Here is a 25,136-nt window from a genome sequence, read left to right on the forward strand (position 1 = left end):
TTGTAATCCTTTGTTATTGGGGGAGTAATAATTGTGGCTCGCAGGAATGTCGTCTAACCCTGTAGCCTTATTGGCACTTACGCTAGCCAGTAATTTAAACACTTCTTTTTGAGTGGTCTTATGTAGCTTGAAACACTTTGTGGACTTGTCTTTATAGTACTCCTGAACGTACCCCAGTCCAAACTTCCCAGAACCCGTTGGGAGGGATTTAACTAATTTTGTGGCTATGGATGTGAAAAAGGTGTTGAAGTGGTTGGCTATGGTGTTCCTATCAGAGTTAAGCTCGCCGTTTATCATGAGTCCTATCCTGTCTACTTTGTAAACCCTGTCTTCACCTACAGTAGCTTACAATTATCATAATATGTATAAATTTCATCTATTGGTGACAGTATTAATTCACTGAGTACCCAATACCCGCATACGTATGACAAAAAGAAAGGGTAAATCAGGATTGGGTGATGCAAAGATGTCGCAGTTGCAAGAATCTTTAGCCCCTTTTGCGGAATGAGTACGTACTACTCAAAGATTGGAAAGTGCATCATATGGAGTGTCTGCATAATAAAAAGGCCTGACTGTAAATATATAAGACTTATTGTAGTATCGCATTGGTATCTTTATATGTAAGGTATCTATCCATTTGCACAGTAACGTACAATCTTTAACAATTAAAAGGACAACTTAACCTCTTGCCTACCGGGTGCCACAATTTTAATGTATTTTTTCCTTGAATAACTTATCAATATCAGTAAAATACTAATGCCAGTAAACGAGTTATATTATATATTGGTTAACTCTTTTTGTATTGGCCTACGGTTTTTTCTTTTTATTATAATTATAGCTACCGCCATACCATTCCATTCATCCCCGTGGTAACACGATGGTAGCGAAGGAATAAAAACCAACTTATGTAAACATCGAAAAGTCTTCATATTGTTTGTCTTACACACAGCTTTCACTTTTGTAGACTTCTGTGTTAATTACTGTTAGCTTAGAGTTAGTATATATAATGTGAAAACTTCTCATACATGGTCGGGAAAGTATTTGATTCAAACAAAGCGGGTAAACACTGGTTGATGTGAAATTACGGTATTACATTTACTGCCTTTGATTATTTTTTTGTTTCTCTTTTATCATTAATCTAGTTCCTCTGATTAATAAGACGTTTCTGTATATATATAAAAGTTTAGCTGCTTCAACATAATACAATTACGGAAATGTCTTTGATTATTACACGTCAGCTGTAAACAAGCGAGTAACTTTTAACCAATAGGAAGATAATACACATGTCTGCTCATGACGTCATCACTGAATCACCATCAGCACCAACCAATCAGAGGTGCTGTAAGACTCAGGTGACGAGAACACGAAACAACAACTCAGTACAAGTGTGTGTGTAAGGAAAGGGTTGACTGTTGAACCAAATTACATCATTTGTCATGCTTCCGCGAATATTGCACAATGATTTGTCGCAGGAATGCACTGTTAAGAGTAGCTTTATTCCTGTTCATCATAGTGTGTTTACTTCTTTATTCAACGAGTGGCAGTAATGAGGAAGTGTTTCGGGATTATGGTGTTGATGAAACCTTAGTTGAAGGGTCTGTTGAAGATGAGGCAGCAGGCCATAATCAGAACTCAAACGTAGAAACTGAGGAACTGAGTGATATCTTATCATCACGATATCATCCGAGGAATACTATTACTATTGCACCTCATGAACACAAGCCTGTCATAATCGGTGAAAGTTTGGATAACCTCAAGGACTCTGAGCTGGACGGTTCTCCATTGGATGATGAATCTGCTTTGGATGTTATTGATGAGGACTATGATCAATATGATGGCTTTGTTGAGGGTGAATATGAAGAATTACCTCACTGTCCTGATGACAGCAACAATGACAGTGACACTAGTAGGAAAAGGTGTGTAATAAATTGAAATGTTTTATATTATTTGCTTTGCCTAGTATGTGACACTTGAGCATTGGAAAAACACCTTTATTGAGTAATTTTATTTGTAAAACCTTGTAGAGGTACAATTGGATTATTTTGGGAGATGATGGGAAGTTAGATATGCTTAATGGAGCAGTATTTGTGGGATCTAGGCATTGGTCTTGGATGATTGGTGAGAATCTTCTATCATAATAAACTGCTCAGAAGAGATATTCTTTGCTGAAACCATACCCTGGTGTTCAAAAGCAAACAGGGCACATAGTGACATCCTGTAAACAAGAATAGAATAAAGCAGCTTACAAAAATAATAGGACACAATAGTGTCCAAGAGTTCATGATTCAAATTACTAAACCTTTACATCAGTCATCACATTACACAAACACAACCCACCAAAAATAACATAAAAACAACCTTAATAGTATTCTAATCAAATATTTATAGTAACCTATCTTCAATACTTCTTTCTTGTACAGATACCACTGGTATTACCTTTGTCCTTCAATCTGGACTTGTTATTACATAAGTTGACATGTATGATGATTTAGTGCAGTGTTGCAAAAGCATATGGATGAAATTTAAATTTCAAATTGTTGTAAAAAATATTGTGGTATATTGTATAAACATGCATAATGATGAGTAACATATTCAAAGAGTGATAAATATTAGAATTTTTCTAAGCATGTAAGAGATGAAGGGGCATTGAGCAAGAGTGAAATATCTGTTGAGTAAGGAGGGAAGAAAGTAGAAGATAGGGGTGAGTGAAGAATGGCTGTCTATAGATAATACTGTGATAAAAGGAAGGGAGAGGGTAGGGAGTGGTTATGTACGAACGATATTTTGACATAGCTTGAAGGGATTTCTCCCTGTCTTCCATTCTTTTTGCACAAGGCAATGGAGAGGGGGAGTCATCAATTAAATGAAGTGGCCTTGCCTGTGGATGTGCTATGTCTCATTGCATTGGTTCTGACTCAGGGTAGTGGACAGGATATAGGGATGACCTGTCAATCATGAGGAACTAAGATGAGAGGGAGGTGCCTTACCTATTCTTATCATTTTCAGAGCTACTTGCATCTCATCTTTTTTATTTCTTCTCTCATCACTGTCATTTTCGTAGCACCTCCCGTTGCTACCACCAATCTCTCCTTATCCTCCACAAACAATAACTCTCTAAAATATGCCACCCAACTTCCCTTTACCTTACATTTTAATAAACACATATGTATTTGAGATATTGAGACCTTTCTTCGTCCATATCTACACTTTTTTCCTGCTAATATATATACATGTATATATATATATATATATATATATATATATATATATATATATATATATATATATATATATATATAAATCTGGGGTCAACCTCGTAGCTGCTCTCTAGGTTATCTCAATCTTCTTTATATGCTTTTTTGTATTGGGTGACCACAGTGTCATTGCATACTCCAATGTGTATTTACCTAGTTGTATTTACCTAGTTGTATTTTACGGGAAGGGGAGCTATGCTCGTGAGGTCCCGTCTTCATATCTCATTTTATCTAAACTATTTTTAAATTCATGTATTGTTTTTGCACACACCACTTTCTCATCTAACTTGTTCCAACTGTCTATTGCTCTGTGAGGAAAGCTGTTCTTTTTCAAATCTCTTCTATAGTTGTCTTTTTTTATTTTCTTTCCGTGTCCTCTTGTATTTCTGTCATCCCATTTTATCAGATTCTCTCTATCAGTAATTTCTATGCCTTTCATGATTCTGTAAATAGCTATCAAATCTCCTCTCTCTCTTCTTTGCTCTAGTGTCTGTAGTTTAAGTTTTTGTAGTCTCTCTTCATATGATAGTTTTGAGAGTGTTGGTGCCAGTTTAGTAATTGCTCTTTGTATTCTTTCAAGTTTTTTTATACATTTTTTTGTACTTGGTGACCATATCGTTGCTGCATATTCCAATCTTGGTCTTATCAGGGTGATTAGGATTTTCCTCACCATTTCTTCATCCAGGTATGTAAATGCCACTTTGATTGTTCTTATTAAATTATAAGTTTCTCCAAAAATCTTATTTATATGTTTCTCAGGTGACATATTATTCATAACAATGACTCCCAGGTCCCTCTCATTTTCTACTCTTTTTATTCCTTCTTCTCCCAAATTATATGATCCTGTTATTCTGTTTTTGCTTTTTCCAAATTCCATTATACTACACTTTTTTGTATTGAACTCCATCTCCCACTTCCTACTCCATTCTTGTACTTTATTTAGATCTCTCTGTAGTGATTCACAATCTTCTTCAGTTTTCACTCTTTTCAGTAATTTTGCATCATCTGCAAAGAAGCTCATATAGCTTTCAATTCCTTCATCCATATCATTAATATATATAGCAAACATTATTGGGGCCAGAACTGTTCCCTGCGGGACACCGCTTATTACTTCATTCCATTTTGAGTGCTGATCTCTTATCACTACTCTCATTTTTCTTTCTTGCAAAAAGTCTTCCATCCAATTTAGCAATTTACCTTGTATTCCTCCTTCATATTCTAATTTCTTAAGCAACTTCTTATGTGGTACTTTGTCAAAAGCTTTTTTTAGGTCTAGAAATGCACAATCAGCCCATCCATCTCTTTCTTGTATTATATCTATTAGCCTTGAATAGAAACATATTAAATTGGTGACGCATGATCGTCCTTGTCTGAATCCAAATTGCCTTGGATTTAGTACGTTGTTTTTTTCCAAGTATTTTACCCATCTACTTTTGATAATTCTTTCACATATTTTTGCTATTGTACTTGTTAGAGAGACTGGTCTATAGTTGGTAGGTTCTTCTTTATTTCCTCCTTTATATATAGGTACTATATTTGCTTTTTTCCAATCTTCTGGAACTTTTCCTTCTTTTAAGGAACTGCTTATTATGCTATGTATTTTGTCTGCCAGTTCATTCCTACATTCTTTCAGAATCCAGTTTGCTATTTCATCTGGCCCATGCGATTTTCTGACATCAAAATTACCCAAGTGTGTCAATATTTCATTCTTTGTTACTTCTATTTCTTCCATAGGGGGGACTTTTTCCTTCCACTCAATCTCTTCAGGTTGTATATTTTCCCTTGTAAACACTGATTTAAAATGTTTGTTCATAATTTCTGCCATTTCCATTTCCTCAGTGTATTCAACTCCTCCTTGTCTTAATTTCTCCAAATCTTGTTTGTTTTTCAGTTTATTGTTTACAAATCTGTAGAATAGTTTTGGTTGATCTTTACACTTTTCTATAACATCTTTTTCATATTTTCTTTTTTCCTCTCTGCACTTTTGTACATATTCATTTCTATAACCAGTATATATTTTCCATTTTTCAGGTCTTCTGTCTTTTTTCCATCCGGTCCAGGCTTTGTCTCTTTTGTCTTTTAACTCCCTACAACTTTTGTTGTACCAGCATTTTACATATTCTTTTTCTTGTTTTTGTCTTGGGACATACTTTTCCACTCCTTCTTTGTAAATTTTTGTCAAAATGTTCCATTTCTCTTCCACTGATGTTTCTTCTTTGTATATTTCTTCCCAGTTTTCTTGTTGGAAGAATTCTCTTATTTTATCAAAGTTTGTTTTTTCATACATCATTCTTCCTTTTCTATATTGCTCATTTCTTTTCCTATATTTTTCTTCATTAAGTTCCAGTTCAATCAATATGTGGTCACTTTTACCTATTGGTGTTTTATATTCAATCTTGTCCACTATTCTAGGTTCAGATGTAATTATTAAGTCTAGCCTCGATGGTTCTTCTTCATTTCTATACCTAGTGTTCTCTTGTATCCATTGTGTCATTGAATGGTCAGTAATCATCTCAAGTAGAGCATTTCCCCATGAGTCATCACCACTCTTTGCTGTCATTTCTTCCCAGCAGATTTCTTTGCAATTAAAGTCGCCCATCATAACTATTCTTCCTCCGTCTTCCATTATTTTAGTTAATGCTATCTTTGTGTCCTCTAACATACTTTTATGTTCACTCTCCTCCCATGAGGCTGTTTTCGGAGGCACATAATTGATCACAAATTTTCTGCTCTTCTTATCTCGGTCTTCCACTTCTATCATAATCATCTCTACTGTATTCTTTCCATATATGACACCTTTCACGTTTATATCCTTCTTTGTCAGGAACATAACTCCACCCCCTTGTTTTTTCTCTCTGTTTCTAATCCAATAATTGTATGTATCCTGTCCTACACTGTTGGGTGGTAGTGGGCCTTTTAATTTTGTTTCTACAATTCCCATTATGTCCGGTTCTTTTTCTTTCAAATAATCATTCAGTTCATTCAATCCTGTTATCAATCCATCTATATTTGTGTAAGACACTCTTAGTTTTCTGCCACTTCCATTGTGTTCTCTGTTTCCCTTATGTTTTTCTTTAGTATGTCGAACTGCTTTATTTTCATGTTCACTACTCTCCAATAGAATCTCTCTTTCTCTGACTCCGTTCTTTCCTCGTTTTTTGCCTTAGCTTCAATTCTTTTCTGCTTTTCTGCCTCTCTTTCCTCCTTATTCATTTCTCTTTTTATCCATACCTTTTTATATTGATCATTTGTTGCTAGTTTCCCTGTCTTGGATAGAATTTTCTCTGCCGTTGTTTGTGACCTGAATTTAATCTTAATTGGTCTGGTCTTATCTGTACTATATTTTCCGAGTCTGAATTTTTCCTCGATTTCCTTTATAATTTCTGGTTCATCTTCCTGGACTAATTTTAATAAACTGCTTACCCTTTCATTTTCCTCCTTGATTCTTGCGGTTCTATCTGGGTTATGTTTCTCTTCCATTCCTAATATAATTATACATTTCTTTTTGTCAGCTAATTCTCTTACTATATTCTCCTTCTGTCTCATCACCTTAATAACTGAGTCTTCATTATGTTCTTTCAATTGCTGTTTGACTATGTCAGTGAATGAAACCTTATTCCCTTCTTGAGTTATTCTCCAATTTTTAGCTTCTGTAGCTATTTTCTCACTGTTTTCATTACTATTCTTCTTCAATTTCTCATTCTCCTCCTTTACATTTCCTAACTGTCTTTTTAGGTCCTCTACTTCTTCAGTTAAGTTTCTGTTAGCCTTCTCTAGTTGTTCCAACCTTTCAATTCTCTGGAAAATGGAGTCTACATGACCTAACTTACGTTCCAAGTCCTCGATCACCTTATCAACTCTCTCCTCTAGTCTTATCAGTCGGGGGGGGGGGGGTTGTGTCCCCCCCACCCTCTTTAAATCCCTGGAACATATTCTCGTCACTTTCTACTGTATTGCTCCTCTCTATACTTCTAATCTTTACATTTTTATTTGCCATTTCGTCATCCGGTGGTCGTTTCATGTTGACCTTACGCCCGTCTGCCTGGGCCAAGTCCTCCACATCCTCATTTCCTTCCATTTCCCCAGCAATCCCTCCCCTTCTCCTCTTTTCCTACTTACCTACTGCCTCACGAGCAATTTCCCCCCACCCTGCAAATACAAAAAGGTACTTCTCTTTGCGTTGGGATCCACAATCGGCACTTTTCTTCGGAACGTTCTTCAAGCCGTCCGTTCGTTGAAAGTGTGTGTGTGTGTGTGTGTATTATACAGGAAGGGGAAGGGGGGCTATGCTTGTAGTGACCCATCTTTGTATCTTGCAACATCTAGTTTGTTCTTAAATTCTTGTATGGTGTTTGCACACACTATTGTATTGTCCAATTTTTTCCAGACATCCACCACTCTGTGTGGATTTTTTTTTTTTCTCAGATCTCTCGTATATCCTTTTTGAGTTGTTTTTTCATGTCCCCATGTTTTTCTTTTATCCCACTTTAATAAGTCTTCTCTGTCAAGGACTTCCATGCCTTTCAGGGTTGGTAGTTCCAGTTAGACAATTTTTGGTCACATATAAATTTTTAAAGTGTTGGGGCCATCTTTGTCATTGCTGTTTGGATTCTTTCTATTTTCCTTATATCATTTTTGTTGTACTGGGTGCCCATAGTGTAACAGCATACTCCAATTATGGTCTTATCAGTGTGACTACTATTTTTTTTTTTTTTTTTTTTTTTTTTTTTTTTTTTTTTTTTACCATTACCTCATCCAAGTAATTAAAAGCCACCTTTATTGATCTTAGTAAATTATAGGTTTCTCAAGACTATTTTGTTTATGTGCTTGTTTGGGGATATGTCTTTTGTGATAATTAATCCTAGGTCCTTTTCAGAACTAATATTCTTTACCTCCTTTGCACCAATATTATATTGTCCTGATATTCTTTTTATACTTTTTCCAAATTCCATTATACTACATTTCTTAATGTTGAAGTTCACTTCCCACTTTTGACTCCATTCCCAGATTATGTCCAGGTCTCTCAGTAGTGATTCACAGTCTTTTTCCGTAATTTCTTTAGTAGTTTTGCGTCATGTGCAAAGAAGTTCATATAACATTCTACATCTTCATCCATGTCATTTACATATATAGCAAACATTATTGGAGCCAATACTGAACCCTGTGGGACTCCATTTATCATTTCCTCCCAAGTAGAGTTTTTATCTCTGAGTACCATTTTAATTTTTCTCCCATGCAAGAAGTCTTCCATCCATTTCAGTACTTTTCCATGTACACCTCCTGTTGTTTTGAGTTTTCTTAATAGTCTTTTGTGTGGTACTTTATCAAACACCTTTTGTAAGTCCAGGAAAGCACAGTCTGCCCATCAGTCCCTTTCTTAACCTTGAATAAAAACAGAATTTGGGGCACATGATCTTTCCTGTGCGTGTGTGTATTTACCTAGTTGTATTTAACAGGAAGAGAGCCATGCTCATAGTGACCTGCTTTTGTATCTTTCAACATCCAGTTTGATCTCAAATTCTTGTATAGTTTTTCCACTCACTGTTTCCTCATTCAGTTTGTTCCAGATATCTATCACTATGTGTGGGAAGCTATTCTTTTTCAGATCTCTTCTGTAACTATCCTTTTCAATTTTCTTTTCATGTCCTCTTGTTTTTCTGTTATCCCACTTTAGTAAGTCATCTATATCAAGGACTTCCATCCCTTTCATAATTCTGTAGATGGTCAGCAGGTTTCCTCTTTCTCTTCTTTGTTCCAGGGTTGGTAGTTTGAGTTTGTCAAATCTTTGTTTGTTTGTCAATTTGGAGAGTGTTGGTGCCATCTTTGTTGTTGCTCTTTGAATTCTTTCTAATTTCTTTATGCTCTTTTTAGTACTAGGTGTCCATAGTATTGCAGCATACTCCAATTTTGGTCTTATCAATGTAACCATTTCTTTATCCATGTACCGTAGTCAAAGGCTACTTTCATTGATCTTAATAAATTTAAAGTTTCTCTGACTAATTTGTTGATATGTTTGTCTGGTGCCATGTCATTGGTGATAGTTACTCCTAGGTCCCTTTCCGTCTTGACTTTTTTAATTTCTTTTGTACCAATTTTGTATTGTCCCAAATTCCATTATACTATTTTCTTGATGTTGAAATTCATTTCACTCTTTTGACTTCATTTCCAGATTTTGTCCAGGTCTTCTTGTAATGATTTGCAATCTTCCTCTATACTTACTCTCTTTAGTGGTTTCACATCATCTGCAAAGAAATTCATATAATATTCCACACCTTCATCCATGTCATTTATATATATGGCAAACATTATCGTGTATTTACCTAGTTTACCTTGTTGTATTTTGCGGGAGAAGAGCCATGCTCGTAGTGACCCGCAGTTGTATCTTTCCACATCAAGTTCTTTCTTAAAATTATGTATAGTTTTAGCACTCAATGTTTTCTCTTTCAATTTATTCCATGTATCTATTACTCTGTGTGGAAAGCTATTCTTTTTCAAATGTCTTCTGTAACTGTCCTTCTTAAGTTTCTTCTCATGTCCTCTTGTATTTCTTCTGTCGCATTTAATTAGATCATCCCTATCAAGGATTTCCATTCCTTTCATAATTTTGTAGATGGTTATCAAATTGCCTCTTTCTCTTCTTTGCTCCAGAGTTAGTAAGTTTAGTTTGTCCAATTTTTGTTCATATGTCAACTTGCTAAGTGTTGGTGCCATCTTTGTCAATGCTCTTTGAATTCTTTCTAGTTTCTTTATGTTTTTTATTGTACTGGGTGTCCGTAGTGATGCTGCATATTCTAATTTTGGTCTTATCAGTGTAACTAGTATTCTCTTTACCATTTCCTCATCCATGTAGTCAAAGGCCACTTTTATTGGTCTTATTGAATTGTAGGTTTCTCCAACTATTTTGTTTACATGTTTGTCTGGTGACATGTCATTTGAGATAATTACTCCTAGGTCTCTTTCTTAGTTTACTTTTGTAACTTCCTTTGTTCCAGTTTTGTATTGACCGGATATTCTATTTTTACTTTTTCCAAATTCCTACTACATTTCTTAATGTTGAAATACAATTTGTTCTTTTCACTCCATTTCCAGACTTTGTCCAGGTCTTCTTGTATGTATGTATTTACCTAGTTGTATTTCATGGGAAGGGGAGCTGTAACATACGGTGATGTCATTTGTGCTTAGGTGCCGAAGGAGTGAAGGAGACCGGGCGGTTGTACTGGTCAGTAACTGGGGGATCTGTGAGGAGTGTAGAGATTCGCGCTGCAATTTGTGCAGGGAGGGCCGTAACGGTCAGTCGGAATTTGTAGGGCTCGGTGATTTTCTCATCGTTCGCGGGCCAGCAGGCGTCGATGTGCGCGAGCCAGAGGTCGATATCGTAGGTGAATGGTGGAAGTTGAACCGCCATTGGAAAACTGGGTGTGGTCGAAAACGCCAGAAACAAAAAACCAACCGGGCTGGGTGTCAAGTCAAAACTGCGGGGTCACCAAATGTAACTAGGTGCCGTTACTGGGCTAGTGACAACCGGGAAGATTGACAGTCGGTTTTAGGTTCTGGGTTTTATTTACGTAATGCTGGTGTACATATACACGCACAACTGGCCCAGAGGAGGCCTAGAAAGAGACTGACCGCGACCTGACCCCGGCACCCCTTAAGTACTCTTTGTGAGTACCAAAAAGTAGCGTGCCTCTGGCTGGCACAGGGTTGCCGGGCGTAGGCCTGAATTGTGTTTCTATGAGGATACAAATACATGAAATACAGGAGTACTAAAGACTTATTCTACACACAACTAATATAAGGCCGAAGGCCAACTATTTCTACACAGTCTATCAATATCTGGTCCATCCCACTCCTGAGGCTGCAATGCTATAAGCCAAAATAGCACATATGGGGGCTTGTCCGCCACAGAGCTATGCTTGTGGTGTCCTGTCTCCATATCTCGTTTTACAGTGAGTCCTCCTTATACGGTAATTCTTTATCCAGTAAATCCACAGTTACAGTATTTGGTAATTACTACCCTCGATTCTATTTACGGTAAGAAAAATTCACAGATACGGTATTCACTCGTGTTTTGGAGGTAAAATTAGATATTTTGAAGAGGAAAGAGCAGGGAGAAGGTACGTCTACCATAAGTCGAAACTTGGGTTCGGTATACGGTAATTTCAATTTGCGGTAAGGTTTTCAGGAATGCATATGTACCATATAACGAGGACTCACTGTATCTAGACTGTTTTTAAATTCATGTATCGTTTTTGCACACACCACATTCTCATCTAACCTGTTCCAAACGTGTATTATCCTGTGGGGAAAGCTGTTCTTTTTCAGGTCTCTTCTATAATTGTCTTTCTTGGTTTTCTTTCCATGTCCTCTTGTATCTCTACTATCCCATTTTATTAGATCCTCTCTATCAATAATTTCCATGCCTTTCATGATTCTATAAATAGTTATCAAATCTCCTCTCTCTTCTTTGCTCCAATGTCTGTAGCTCAACTTTTGCCAACCTCTCCTCATGTGATAGTTTTGAGAGTGTTGGTGCCAATTTTGTAATTGTTCTTTGTATTCTTTCAAGTTTTGTTATACATTTTTTTGTACTTGGTGACCACGTTGTCGCTGCATACTCCAATTTTGGTCTTATCAAAGTGACTAGTATTTTCTTCACCATTTCTTTGTACATACATACATATACCAAAGCTTTTTCCCCCTTACAAGGGAGATAGCCAAAAAGGAAAAGGCATAAAATCATTCCCACCCATTCCATCCCTGAATACACTCCACACCCCTCCACTCTCTCTCTTATCTTAGCACCTCCTGGATGATGGGTCATCCCTGCACCTTGTCCACTGCCCTGGGTCAGAAGCAGTGTCGCAAGGCATAGCACATCCACAGCAAGGCCGCTTCATTAAATCGGCGAGCCCCCCTCTCCGTTCCCCCATGCATAAAAGGAGAAGACAGAGAGAAATCCCTTTGGGCTGCATCAAATTTTGATCACACATACTACCTCCCCCCACCCATTCCACCTCATGCATCACAACGTCATCCATATACAACCATTCTCCATTCACCCCTGTCTTCTGTCCTCTCCCGTCCTTCCTCAACAGACATTCCCCTCTTCCCCAAAGCCCCCTTCACCCCATCCATCCACCTCATCCTAGGACGTCCCCTCATGTTCACTCCCTCCACATCTGCCTTCCATACCTCTTTTACTAGTCTTTCTTCACTCATTCTTTCCATGTGTCCAAACCATCCTAATACTCTTTCATCAACCCTATCTCCCAACTCCCTTTCCACCCACCCCCGTTCTCCTCCTCACCTCCTCATTTCTCACTCTATCTAGCCTAGTAACCCCCATCATATTTCTCAGACACCTCATCTCAAACACATTCAAACTCCTCTCTTCCTCTCTTATGTTCCATGTTTCTGCCCCATACAGTGCTGTTGGCACAATCACTCCTTCATACAGTCTCCTCTTAGCATCCATTCCCAAATGTCTATTCCTCATTACACTCTTCAATCCACCAAGGCATTTACTCACTTCTCTCAATCTACATTCTACCTCCACCTTTTCATGCCACATTTTCACCCAAGTATCTAAAACTATCCACTTCCTCCAGTCGTTCTCCCTTAATGCTCACTTCCAGTCTACTGCCACTCTCACCCCTTGTACATCTCATCACCTTACTTTTACCCACATTTATCTTTAGCTTTCTTCTATCACATACTCTCCCAAACTCTGTCACCAACTTCACTCAGTCTCTCCTCCGATCCTGCCACAAGCGCAGTGTCGTCAGCAAACAACAGCTGGCTCACCTCCCACTTTTCTCCATTTTCTTTAACCATCTCCAATCCCTGACCCACTACCCTTGCATTTACTTCTCGCACTACCCCATCCATGTATAAGTTGAACAGCCAGGGCGACATAACGCATCCTTGACGAAGTCCCACCTTTACCTCAAACCACTCACTCTCTCCATTTCTAATCCTGACACAAGCTCTACTACTCTCATAAAAACTCTTGACAGCTCTGAGAAGCTTTCCTCCTATCCCATATATCTGCATAACCTCCCACAGTGCCTTTCTGTCTACCCTATCGTAAGCCTTTTCCAGATCCATAAAAGCCCAAAAAACATCCTTCCCCTTTCCTATAGCTTTCTCACATATTTGTCTTACCACAAAGATCTGATCTACACAACCTCTACCCGTCCTAAATCCACACTGTTCCTCACCAATTACTCCCTCTGTTCCTCTCCTAATCCTCTCAATCAAGATCCTCCCATAAGCCTTCCCAACTACACTTAACAAGCTAATCCCTCTGAAACTACTACATTCACACTTGTCCCCTTTTCCCTTGTAAAGTGGAACTATACAGGTACTCCTCCAGTCCTCCGGCGCTCTACTTTCTCTCCAGCAAATATTAAATAACCTCACCAGCCAGTCCACCATCACTGTACCTCCTTTTTTTAGACATTCTGCATGGCATCCATCCAAACCAGGTGCCTTACCTGTTTTCATCATCTTAACAACTGTCTTCACTTCATCCTTCCTTATTTCTCCTCCATTTTCCTCACTCATCATGGTCATTTTCTTAGCATTTCCCACTGCAACTATCTTTCCTTCCCTATCCTCCTTCACATTTAGCAACTCCCTAAAATATTCTGCCCATCTTCCCCTTACTGCCTTCTCTTCCATTATCATCTCTCCATCTGCACCTTTTACCTTTTCTTCTCTACTTGATTCGCCTCCTCTTCCTCTCTTAATTTCTTTCCAAAACATCTTTTTATTACTTTCAAAATTTTCTGTCATACTCTTACCCCACTTCACATCTGCTCTCCTCTTTGCCTCCTTTACCTCCTTTACCTTTTGCTTTAATTCTCTTTTCTTTTCTTTTGTACCTCTCATATGACTCCCTCGTCCTATTTTTTAACCAATCTGTGAAAGCTCGCTTCTTCTCTTCTACAACCTTCTTTGTTTCCTCATCCCACCATTCACTACCCTTCCTTCTATTTCCTCCAATCCTTCTTGTTCCACACACCATCCTTGCACACTTTATGACTCCCTCCTTGAACCATCCCCATTCATCCTCCACACCTAGCTCTACTCTATCCTTCACTCCCTCCCACTCCTTCAGTTTCTTCTTGTACTCCTTCTCTTTTTCCTTTTCATTTAAAGAGTTCACTCTAAGCACCTCCCTACCTTTTGTCCCTTTCCTCTTTCTCCATCTATCCTCCACTCTCAATTTACCTTCCACCAAAAAATGATCTGATATTCCCCCACCCTCTCCTCTTAGCACATGTACATCCTTAACTCTTCCTATCATAATGCTATTTACCACTACATAATCCATCAATGCTCTATCTACCACCCTTCCATCCACCACCCTCTCCCATGTGTACTTATGCTTGACTTTCTTCTGAAACACTGTATTTGCTATCATCAACTCTCTTTCTAGACACATTTCCACCATCAACTCTCCACTACGATTCTTTCCTGGAACTCCACATTTCCCAACCATTCCATCAATTGGACTATTTCCTACCCTAGCATTAAGGTCTCCCAGTACTATTACATTGGCATTTCTTCCTAAATCCTCTATGCACTCATTTAAATCTATCCAAAAGGCCTCCCTTTTTTCTACACTCTTCTCGCTGCCAGGTCCATAAGCACTCACAAAGACCCACATCTCCTTTCCCAGTTTCACCTTCATCCACATTATCCTTGAGGAAACCTCCTTCCACTCCACTACATGTTTACCTATCTCTTCACTTACTAGAATAGCCACCCCTTCCCTCCCTTGCCCTCTCTTCACTCCTGATAACCTCCCACTTACACCCCCAAACTTACACTCACCCTTCCCTTTTAACTTAGTTTCACTCAAAGCCAACACATCCATCTTTCTTCTTACAAACATACTACCTATCTCCTCCCTTTTACTATCATCTGTACCACATCCACACACATTAAAAGACCCAAACCTTAGGGTGCTGGTCGGAAAACTCCCAAACCCTCTTATGCCTTTACTTTTTCGTTTAGGAATGTCCCCTGTGGAGCTACAAGGAGAAGGATGCCTAGTCCCAATCCCCGTCCCTTTCTTCTCGCCTCTTACGATCCAAGTGGAAAAACTTGGTGGCAGTATTCTTTTCCCCCACCACAGGGAATTCCCCCACCACAGAAAATGAATACTCAAAGAAATGGTACAGGACAGCAGCAAGGGGTTGGGGGACAGCATAACGGAGGGACAGTCATAGTATAAAAGTGTCATCATTTCTCTATGAACAGAGTTTTCCTCTATCATAGACAAAATGATGTGTGGCTCTGGTCTGTAGGGGTGCCCCATATAAACCCTAAAGTATCAACTGTATGCTACTTTGCCACAATAACAAGCAGCCAATACCCCAGATGGGCCAGGTATGTAAATGCCACTTTGATTGATCTTATTAGATTATATGTTTCTCAATTTTTTTTTTTTTTTTTTTTTTTTTTTTTTATGTTTCTCAGGGGACATGTTATTCATAGTAATGACTCCTAGGTCCTTCTCTTTTCCACTTTTTTAATTTCTTCCTCTCCCAATGTATATGATCCCACTATTGTTTTTTTGCTTCTTCCAAATTCCATTATACTACACTTCTTAATATTGAATTCCATCTCCCACTTCCTACTCCATTCCCATACTTTATTGAGATCACTCTGCAGTGACTCATAATCTTCTTTGGTGTTCACTTTTTTAAACATTTTTGCATTATCTGTGAAGAAGCTCATATAACTTTCAATTCATCCATATCATTAATATATATAGCAAACATTATTGGGGCCAAAACTGTTCCTTGTGGAACTCCACTAATCACTTCATCCCAATTGTAATATTTGTCTCTTATCACCACTCTCATTTTCCTTTCATGCAAGAAGTCTTCCATCCACTTAAAATAGTTTGCCCAGTATACATCATGCAGTTTCTAATTTCTTTAACAATTTCTTATGTGGCACCTTATCAAAAGCTTTTTTCAGGTCTAGAAATGCACAATCAGCCCATCCATCTCTTTTCTGTACTATATTGATCTTGAATAGAAACACATCAAGTTTGTGACACATGATCTTCCTTGTCTAAATCCAAACTACCTTGGATTTAGTACATTGTTTTTTCCAAATGCTTTACCCATCTAATTTTGATAATTCTTTCATTAATTTTAGCTACCGTACTTGTAAGAGAGACAGGTCTATAGTTTGTAGGGTCTTCTTTGTTCCCCCCTTAATTATTGGTACTATATTTTCTCTTTTCCAATCTTCTGGAACTTTTCCTTCCTTCAATGAACTGCTTATTAGACTACCATATGTATTTTGTCTGTTAGTTCATTTCTGCATTCTCTCAAAATCCAGTTTGCCATTTCATCTGGACCATGTGATTTTATTTCATTCCTTGTTACTTCTGTCTCTTTCATAGGGAGGACTTTCCCCTCCCACTCAACATCTCTAAGTTGTATGTTCTCCCTCGTAAACACTGATTTAAAATGCTTGTTCATAATTTCTGCCATTTCTATTTCCTCTTGTGTATTCTATTCCTCCTTGTAGTTTCACTAATTCATGTTTGTTTTTCAGTTTGTTGTTTACAAATCTATAAAACGGTTTTGGTTGATCTTTACATTTTTCTATGACATCCTTTTCATATTTTCTCTTTTCTTCTCCTCGCACTTGTACATAGTCATTTCTATAACCAGTATATATTCTCCGTTTTCCCTTTTTTTTTTTTTTTTTTTTTTTTTCCTCCATTTTATCCAAGCTTTGTCCCTTTTATCTTTTAACTCTCTACATCTTTTGTTGTACCAACATTTTATGTATCTTTTTTCATGGAATGTACTTTTCCACTCCTTATAAATTGCTGTCAAAAATTTTCATTTCTCTTCTACTGTTGTTTCCTCATTGTGCATCCTTTCCCAGTCTGCTTTTTTAAAAAAAATTCTCATTTTATCAAAATTTGTTTTTCCATACATCATTCTTACCTTTCTATTGTTTGTTTTTTCCCATGTATTTTTCTTAAATATACCTTTGTGTTTAGCTTTGGTAGATTACAAGAAGGCCTTTTACTCCGTAGAACAAATAGCAACACTATACTAAACTCGCTAAGCAAGCAGGGTACAAACGAACTGATCGTAAAAGTCTTAGAAAAGATTTATGCGAAAGGTACCGATATAATTCAACTACATAAAGATACTGAAAGGATCAAGATCGAGAAAGGAGTATGGCAAGGTGATACAATTTCACCCAAATTATTTACAGCTTGTTTGGAAGATATTTTCAGAAGGTTGAGTTGGGAAAAGAAAGGTTTAAAAATTAATGGCAAATATTTGAACCACCTAAGATTTGCAGATCATTATTCTTATTTCAGAAAGAGCAGAAGACTTGCAAGATATGCTGAGTGATCTAAACAAGGAAAGTGTCAAAGTAGGTTTTAAAAATGAATAAGAGTAAAACCAAAGTAATGTTCAACATGAAAGGTCAAAGTAAAGAGATTGTAATTGATGGTGAGAGTCTCAAGGAAGTTGTTGTTGTTGTTGTCGTTCCCTAGACTGTCTGTCCGAGCAGTCCCATCTCCCCAAGGAATGCTATAGCCGAAACTGGGTTTTCCCCCAAATCCTTTATAGAGTGTATGTTGTGTTGTTTGCGTGCATGATTGTGTATAATGCAGTCTTCCATTATGTGTTGTATGGTATGGGGTTAAGTGTTACATCCTGGGCAGCTGTTCACAATGCGGTTGTCCAGCCTTTTCTGGTAGCTTAGAAGTGCTGGGTGGTGGCCGCACCGCAGTCTGGCCAAGTGGACTCTGTCCTTTCGTGGGAGAGAGGATTCAGAAGGGTGGATATCAGGGGGTCTGGCATGCAGCAGTGTGTTGTCTTTCAGTGTGTTAATGGAGCGGTGAGTGATATGATTATGAATATGTTTCCGGAGGCTGGTATTTGGTGGTTGTGGAGGAAGAGAAGAGAGTATCTGTGTGTGATACAGGTCTTTGGGTGTTGTTTTAATGTTTCTTGGTGTGTGTGGGTGTTCTGCTATGTAGTGTAGCGGGTGTGATGTGTTTGTGGTGGCTGCAGCAAGTGTTTGTGTGCCTCTCATGTCGAGGTGGTCCTTGACTTTGAGGACTTTTGTTTCATGGTGTAAATGGTCTGTAGGTGTTGTATTTGTGCAGCCTGTAATTGTTTTTAGGGCTTTGTTTTGTATGATTTGAAGGGTGTTGTGGTGTGTCTCACTGAGATTAGGAGCCCATGCAAGACTCGCATAATTCATCACTGAGCGTATGCATTGTTTGTATATTGTTATATTAGTTTCTTTGTTTTGTCCAAATGTTGTTCCAGTGATTGACTGTGCGTTAAGTCTAGGTGTGCATTTGTTTTTTATGTTTGTGATGTGTTGTTTGAAAGACATGGATGTATCGTATGTTACACCAAGAATTTTCGGTGTGTTTGTGTGTGGTATTAGTGTTGTTGATGTAGAGATGAGGTATGTATTTGTGTTCTTTTGTCCAGTTGGTGAGAAGTGCTGCTGTAGATTTGGTTGGAGTTATTTTGAGTCTGTGTTACGATGTGTGCATGTGATTGTTATGTCGTCTGCGTAGGAAGAGATTTGTATTTCTGAGGTGTCTTGTGTGGGGAAGTCATGCATGTATAGATTAAAGAGCGTGGGGGATAGAACAGAGCCCTGTGGTACTCCATTCTTAATGTTTCTGATGTGCGGTGATTGGCCATTATATGACACATAAGCATTCCTACCTGCCAGATAATTTGCCAGCCATCTTTTGGTGTTATTGTGCATGTCTGTGTTATATATTTTATTTGTTAGGTTGTGGCGGGGGATAGCATCAAAAGCTTTACTAATGTCTTATGTTATAAGAAGTGTTCTGTGGTGGGGCCTATCTGAATTGATGCCATCTAAAATTCTTTGTGTGAGGTTTATCAGAAGAGTGTTTGTGGAGTGTAGTGGCCTAAAACCGTGTTGTGAGTCAGCAAGGGGAATATGTGGTGTGACAAGTTGAAGTATTAGGCGTTCAATGACTAGAGGGGGTGCAGAGAAGTGTGATTGGGTGGTGCGATGTTGGGATTGTTGGGTCTTTGTTCGGTTTTGGAATGGTGATTATTTTACCATGCTTCCAGATGTCGGGTATAGTGTTGTGTGAATAGCTGTAGTTTGCAATGTTTGTGAGTGCGTGTATACCTTGTGGTCCAATGTGTTTTAGGTGGATGTTACTTATGTTATCAGGGCCACAGGCAGATGAGTGCTTGAGATTATGTATTATGTGTTTTGTCTGACTGTCTATGAAGGGTGTATAGTCTGAGTCTGTGGGAAAGTCTTTCTTACGTCGAATAGTGCGTCGGTCGTCAGGGTGAGAAGTGAGATGGCTTGTCTGTGCAAAATGATTTATGAGTGTGTTTGCTTGTTGTCTGTTTGAGGGTAGATTGTCTGTTGTTGTGATTATTGCTGCATGGAGCTGCAACGTCTACGTCGTGGGACCACCCCCCAACCCCAAGAGTTGGGGGCCAATCAGCAGCAACCACCCCTGGCCATCAGCTCTACGCAGATGGCACCGATCCCCAAGGAGGAGCTACGCCTACCTGGGGGAGTACCCATGATCAGGTTGGGGATTGAGGCTAGTTGGCTAAATTGAGGTCTGAAGGTGTTTGGAACTGTGGGGGATGATTGTGGGGGAATGTACATGTTAACTATTGTTAGTGTTGATTTGTTGCCTGTGCGGATTCGAATGGATTGGATTTCTGTAGAGTTATCTGTGGTAGGGAGGAGAATTTTGGTTGTGGCACTTGTGTCCACAAAACAGATGGAGTGGTGGATCAGGGTGATGAGTCCACCACCATTGCCGTCAGTCCGGTCTTGTCTGATGGTGGTGTAATTATGAAATGATGATGTTTTGTGTGAGTGTCTTAGTTTTGTTTCTTGTATAATTGCAATGTGTATGTTGTGTTATTTAAGAAAGTGTTCGAGTTCATGTTTTTTCGTGTTAATACCGTCAATGTTGTGTTGTAATATGTTAATGTTGTGTGTTCTGTATGTGTTGTATGTTGCCGTTTGGGGTTGAGGTTGGGGCGTTAATGGGGAAGGTATAGGATCTGGGTTAGAGGGGGGGGAAAGGAGAGATTGGGGACAAAGGAAGGGGAGTACTGATTGGGAATAAGGGCAAAGGGAAATTGGGAGTGGGTAAGGATGCTGGCTGTGGTTGGGGAGGTGGGAGTGGGGTTACTGGAGGGCAGGTAGAACATGTCCAAGTGTTTGTGTATTGGTTTGTGTCAGCAAGTGTTGTACAAGTGAGGTGGGCCCAGTTTTTGCACATATTGCACTGAACTGAGCCCTTTGTCTGTATGCTCGAAGTAATGGGTTTAGAGCATGTTGGGCATGTGTATTTTGTGGTGGGCCCAGGATTGCTCTCTACATCTCCAGCTAAAAGTAGGAGAAGAGGAGTGATCGCCGGGAAATCACCCCTCAGTGCAGAAAAAACGTAATATTGCATGTTGAGAAAAAAGGATTGTGGTACTCCCCAAGGCAGACGTAGCTCCTCTTGGGGATTGGTGCCATCTGCGTAGAGCCGGTGGCCAGGGCGGTTGCTGCCGTTTGGCCCCCAACTCTTGGGGTTGGGGGGTGGTCCCACGACGTAGACACTGCGGCTCCAGGACCTCACAAGGAAGTTGAAGAGTATAGTTATTTAGGCCAGATGGTGAAGGTGACAAAAGATCATGATAATGAAATAAAAGACGCATTACAATGGGTTGGAAAGTGTTTGGTAAGTGTAATAAAATCCTGAGAGGCTCTCTACCTTTATGTTGGAAACATAAAGTTTACAATCAATGCATTCTACCAGCAATAATCTATGGGTGTGAGATTTGGAAGCTGACAATGGTGATGGAAACAAAGCTAAGGACTGCACAGAGGAGAATGGAGAGATCAATGATGGGAATAACACTGAGACTGAAAGAGAACAAGTTGGGTGAGAGAGCAGACTAGAGTGAAATATATTGTGGAGGCAGTGAAAGAGAGGAAGTGGAATTGGGCAGGTAAGTTAGTGCAAGCGACTGATGAGCGATGGAGCAAGTGTGTTACTGAGTGGATGCCACGAGATAGGAAGTGTGGAAGGGGGAAACCATACAGAAGGTGGAGAGACAAGATCAAGAAGTTTGCAGGAGTGATGTGGCAGAGGATGGCACGGTCATGTGATTCATGGAATGCTATGAAGGAGGCCTTTGTTCAGCAGTGGACTCAGGGTGGCTAATTTGATTGATTTTCTTCATTTAGTTCCAGTTCAACTAATATGTGGTGGTGTTTTTTACTGATTGGTGTCTTATATTCAATCTTGTCCACTATTTCAGGTTCTGATGTGATTGTTAGGTCTAGTCTCAATGGCTCTTCCTCATTTCTATACCTAGTATTCTCTTGTATCCATTGTGTTATTGTATGTTCTATAATCATATCAAGTAGTACATTTCCTCATAGGTCATCTCCACCCTTCACTGTCATCTCTTCCCAGCAGATTTCTTTACAATTAAAGTCACCCATTATAACTATTCTTCCTCCATCTTCCATTATATTGTTTAGTGTTATCCTTGTGTCTTCTAACATATTTTTGTGTTCTCTCTTCCCACGAAGCCATTTTAGGAGGCACATAATTTATCACAAACATCCTGCTCTTCTTGTTCCTGTCCTCAGTTTCCATCATAATCATCTCCACTCTATTCTTTCCATATGTAACATTCCTCACATTTATATCCTTAGGAACATAACTCCACCACCTTGTTTTATTTCTCTGTTTCTAATCCAATAATTATATACACCATGTCCTACACTGTTGGGTGGTAATGGACCTTTCAGTTTTGCCTCCACAATTCCCATTATGTTTGGTTCTTTTTCCTTCAGGTAATCATTCAGTTCATTCAAGCCTGTTATTAATCCATCTATATTGTTTTTTGGTGTGCGTTTGCGTAAAAAGTAAAATGAGGTGTGTGGGTGTATTTGGTTGTGTGGGGAAAGAAAATAAAAGAAAGACTAAAGACAAAAAAAAGTATAAAGCTAAGAAAAAAAAAAAACAGATTTAAAATAAAAAAAAAAAGATGAAAAAGAATTTGTTTTTGTTTTTTGGTATTTTTGTATTTATGTTTTGTGTTGGCTCAGGTGTTTTGTTAGATAAAAAAAGAAATATAAAAAGAAAATGAAAATGGCAAAAAAAAAAGTAAAAAAACAAAGAAAAAACGTGTTTTTGTTTGTTTTTGGGTGTGGTGTTTTTTTGGCTGGTGTTGTTTTTTATTGTGTTGTGGGTGTGGTTGTGTGAGTTGGGTGGAAAAAAAAAAAAAGAAAAAAAGAAAAAAAAGATAAAGAATAAAAGAAAAAAAAAAAAAAGATAAAAGAAAAAGAAAAAGAAAAAATAATAAAAAAAAAAAAAAGAAAAAGACAATGAAAAGATATAAAAGATGCATTTTTCTGTTTTTGGGGTTGCTTTTTTTTTTGTTGTTTGTGCTTTTGGTTGTTGGGGTTTTCTTGGGGTTTTTTTTGGGAGTGTTGGTTATTTTTTTGCTGTGTTGTGGGAATAAGAGAAATCGGGTTTGTTTTTTTGTTTGTGAGTTTTTTTTGTTGGTGTTGGTTTGTGTGTAAACAATTGCGTGTTTTTTTTTGTTTGTGATGATAAAACAAAAAAAAAAAAAAAAAGAAAAAAAAAGAAACAGAAATATAAATAAAAAAACAAAAAAAAAAAAAAGAAAAAAAAGATGAAAGCATAAAAAAAGAAAAGGAAAAATAAAAAAAAAAAAAGGATTAAAAAAGATGGTATTTTTTGTTGAAAAAGAAAAAATAAAAAAAAATGAAAAAAAAAAAAGAAAAAAAAAAGATAAAAAAAGATAAAGATAAAAAAAAACAGCAGTAAAAGAAAAAAAAAGCTACAAAAAAAAAAAAAAAAAAGAAAAAAGTAAAAAATCAACTAAAAATTTTGCGTATTAAAGAATAAGAAAACAAAAGGAAAATGATGTTAGGGTTTGCGTGGGGCGTTATTTAGTCCTTGGGTGTTTGTGCTGCTTGTTTGTTCCACTTTGTTTTGGTTGTGTTGTTTTGTAGGTTCAGTGTTGTGGTTTGTGGGGGGATGTCTGGTTCGTTTTCGTTTCGTTGGTTGTTGTGGGGCAAACTTGTTTGGGAGAATTTGTTTGTGATTCTTTTTGGGTGTTGTCTTTTTTTTTTAGGAAAAAATAAAAAAAAAAAAAAAAAAAAAAAGAAAAGAAATTTGGTTTTTGGTTGGGCTTTGGGGATTGGGTTGTATTGGGTTTTGATATGGTTTGGATGTTGGGTGGGGGTTGTTTGTGTTTTGTTTTTATGGTGTAATTGTGTTTTTTTTTTGTGGGTTTGAGTTAATGGTTTGTGGTAAGTTTTGTTGTGTGAAGGTTTGTTCCCCCCTTGGGTTGTTATGTGGTTGTTTGATTTCGGAGTGTGTGTGGGATGTCCTGTGGTTGTGTGTTTGTGGTTTTTTTGAATTGGTATTTTCAACTTGATGGCGTTTCTTTGAAAGTCATATGTTTTTGATGTTGTGTTCGTTTTTCTCCTTTGATTTTTGATCAGGCAACTGTGAAACATTTTGTTTGCAATTTGTACAACTTGATTTTTGGTTTTGAAAACAAAAAGGTAAAAAAAAAAAAAAAAAAAAAAACAAAAAAAGAATGGGAGGTTATGGGGTTATCTGGGTTTGTTGGAAAAAAAAAATGAAAAGAAAAAAAAAGAAAAGAGAAAATATTAAAGAAGAAAAAAGAAAAAAAAGAAAAAATAAAGATAGTTGCGTGTTTGGTGATGGTGTTGGTTGTTGGCGTGTGGGGGTTTTTTTGTGGGTTTCCATATGTAACATGGGGTTTTTATCCTTTTGGGTCAGCTCCACCACCTGGTTTTTGCTGTTGGGTGTAGGAGTGTTAATTATATGTTGTGGTGGGCTGATTTGGTGTTTTTGTTGTGTGTTTTGTTATGTTTTTCACTGGTTTGAAAAAAATTCAAAAAAAAAGATAAAAAGAAATGGGAAAAAAAAGATTTGTGAAAGATACTTTTAATTTTCTGTTACCTCCATCCTGTTTTCTGTTTCCCTTCTGTTTTTCTCTCCTTTGAACCATTTCCTCACTTTCATATCCACTACTCTCTAATAGAATTTCTCTTTGACTTTGTTCTGCTCTTGTTTTTTCCTTAGCTTCTAGGCCTTTTGTTTTCTCTTCCTCTCTTTCCTCTTTATTCTTCTCTCTTTTTATCCATACCTGTTTGTACTGATCACTTTCTGCTAGTTTCCCTGTTTTTGATAAGACATTCTCTGCTGTCATTTGTGACTTGAATTTAACCTTAATTAGTCTGGTCTTGTCTACACTGTATTTCCCTAGTCTATATAATTCTTCAATTTCTCTATTGTTAATCTTCTTGAACTATTTTTGATACCTTGTTTACTTTTTCTTTCTCATCCCTTACTCCTGTAGTCCTATTGGATTATGTTTCTCTTCCCTTCCTAATATAGTTATACATTTCTTTTTATCTACTAAGTCTCTTACTATATTCTCCCTCTCTCTCATCACTTTAATAACTGTCCTTAGTGTGTTCCTTCATCTGTTGTTTCACTGTATCTCTAAATTCAATTTTGCTATCCTCCTGAACTTTTTTCCAACCACTTACCTCTTTTTGTATTGACTCTTAATTATCTTTATTATTCCTCTTTAATTCCTCATTCTCATCCTTTGCTTCTTTTAACTGTCTTTTTAATTCTTGTATTTCTTTATTTAGGTTTTGGTTCTCCTTTAGTTCTTCCAATTTATCATATCTTTGTGTAATTAGTGTGAGTTGGCTAAACCTAACCTCCCATGACTCATTCATTTTTGTTAGTTTTTCCTCAAGACTTGC

The 25,136-nt window shown here is 37.7% G+C and overlaps 1 protein-coding gene across 1 annotated transcript in view; it reads left to right on the plus strand.

Moving 5' to 3' along the window:
• Positions 1-1,340: 1,340 nt before the first annotated feature.
• Positions 1,341-25,136, plus strand: part of LOC143026377 (eukaryotic translation initiation factor 2-alpha kinase-like) — a gene marked incomplete in the record, with an annotated part of 71,710 nt that continues 47,914 nt past the window's right edge. Inside the window, 1 exon segment of the mRNA XM_076186645.1 lies at positions 1,341-1,916. Within this exon segment, the coding sequence (XP_076042760.1) occupies positions 1,459-1,916 (458 nt within the window).

Source organism: Oratosquilla oratoria, chromosome 6, assembly GCF_046742065.1.
Source record: "Oratosquilla oratoria isolate Oo_2021 chromosome 6, ASM4674206v1, whole genome shotgun sequence".
NCBI lineage: Eukaryota > Metazoa > Arthropoda > Malacostraca > Stomatopoda > Squillidae > Oratosquilla > Oratosquilla oratoria.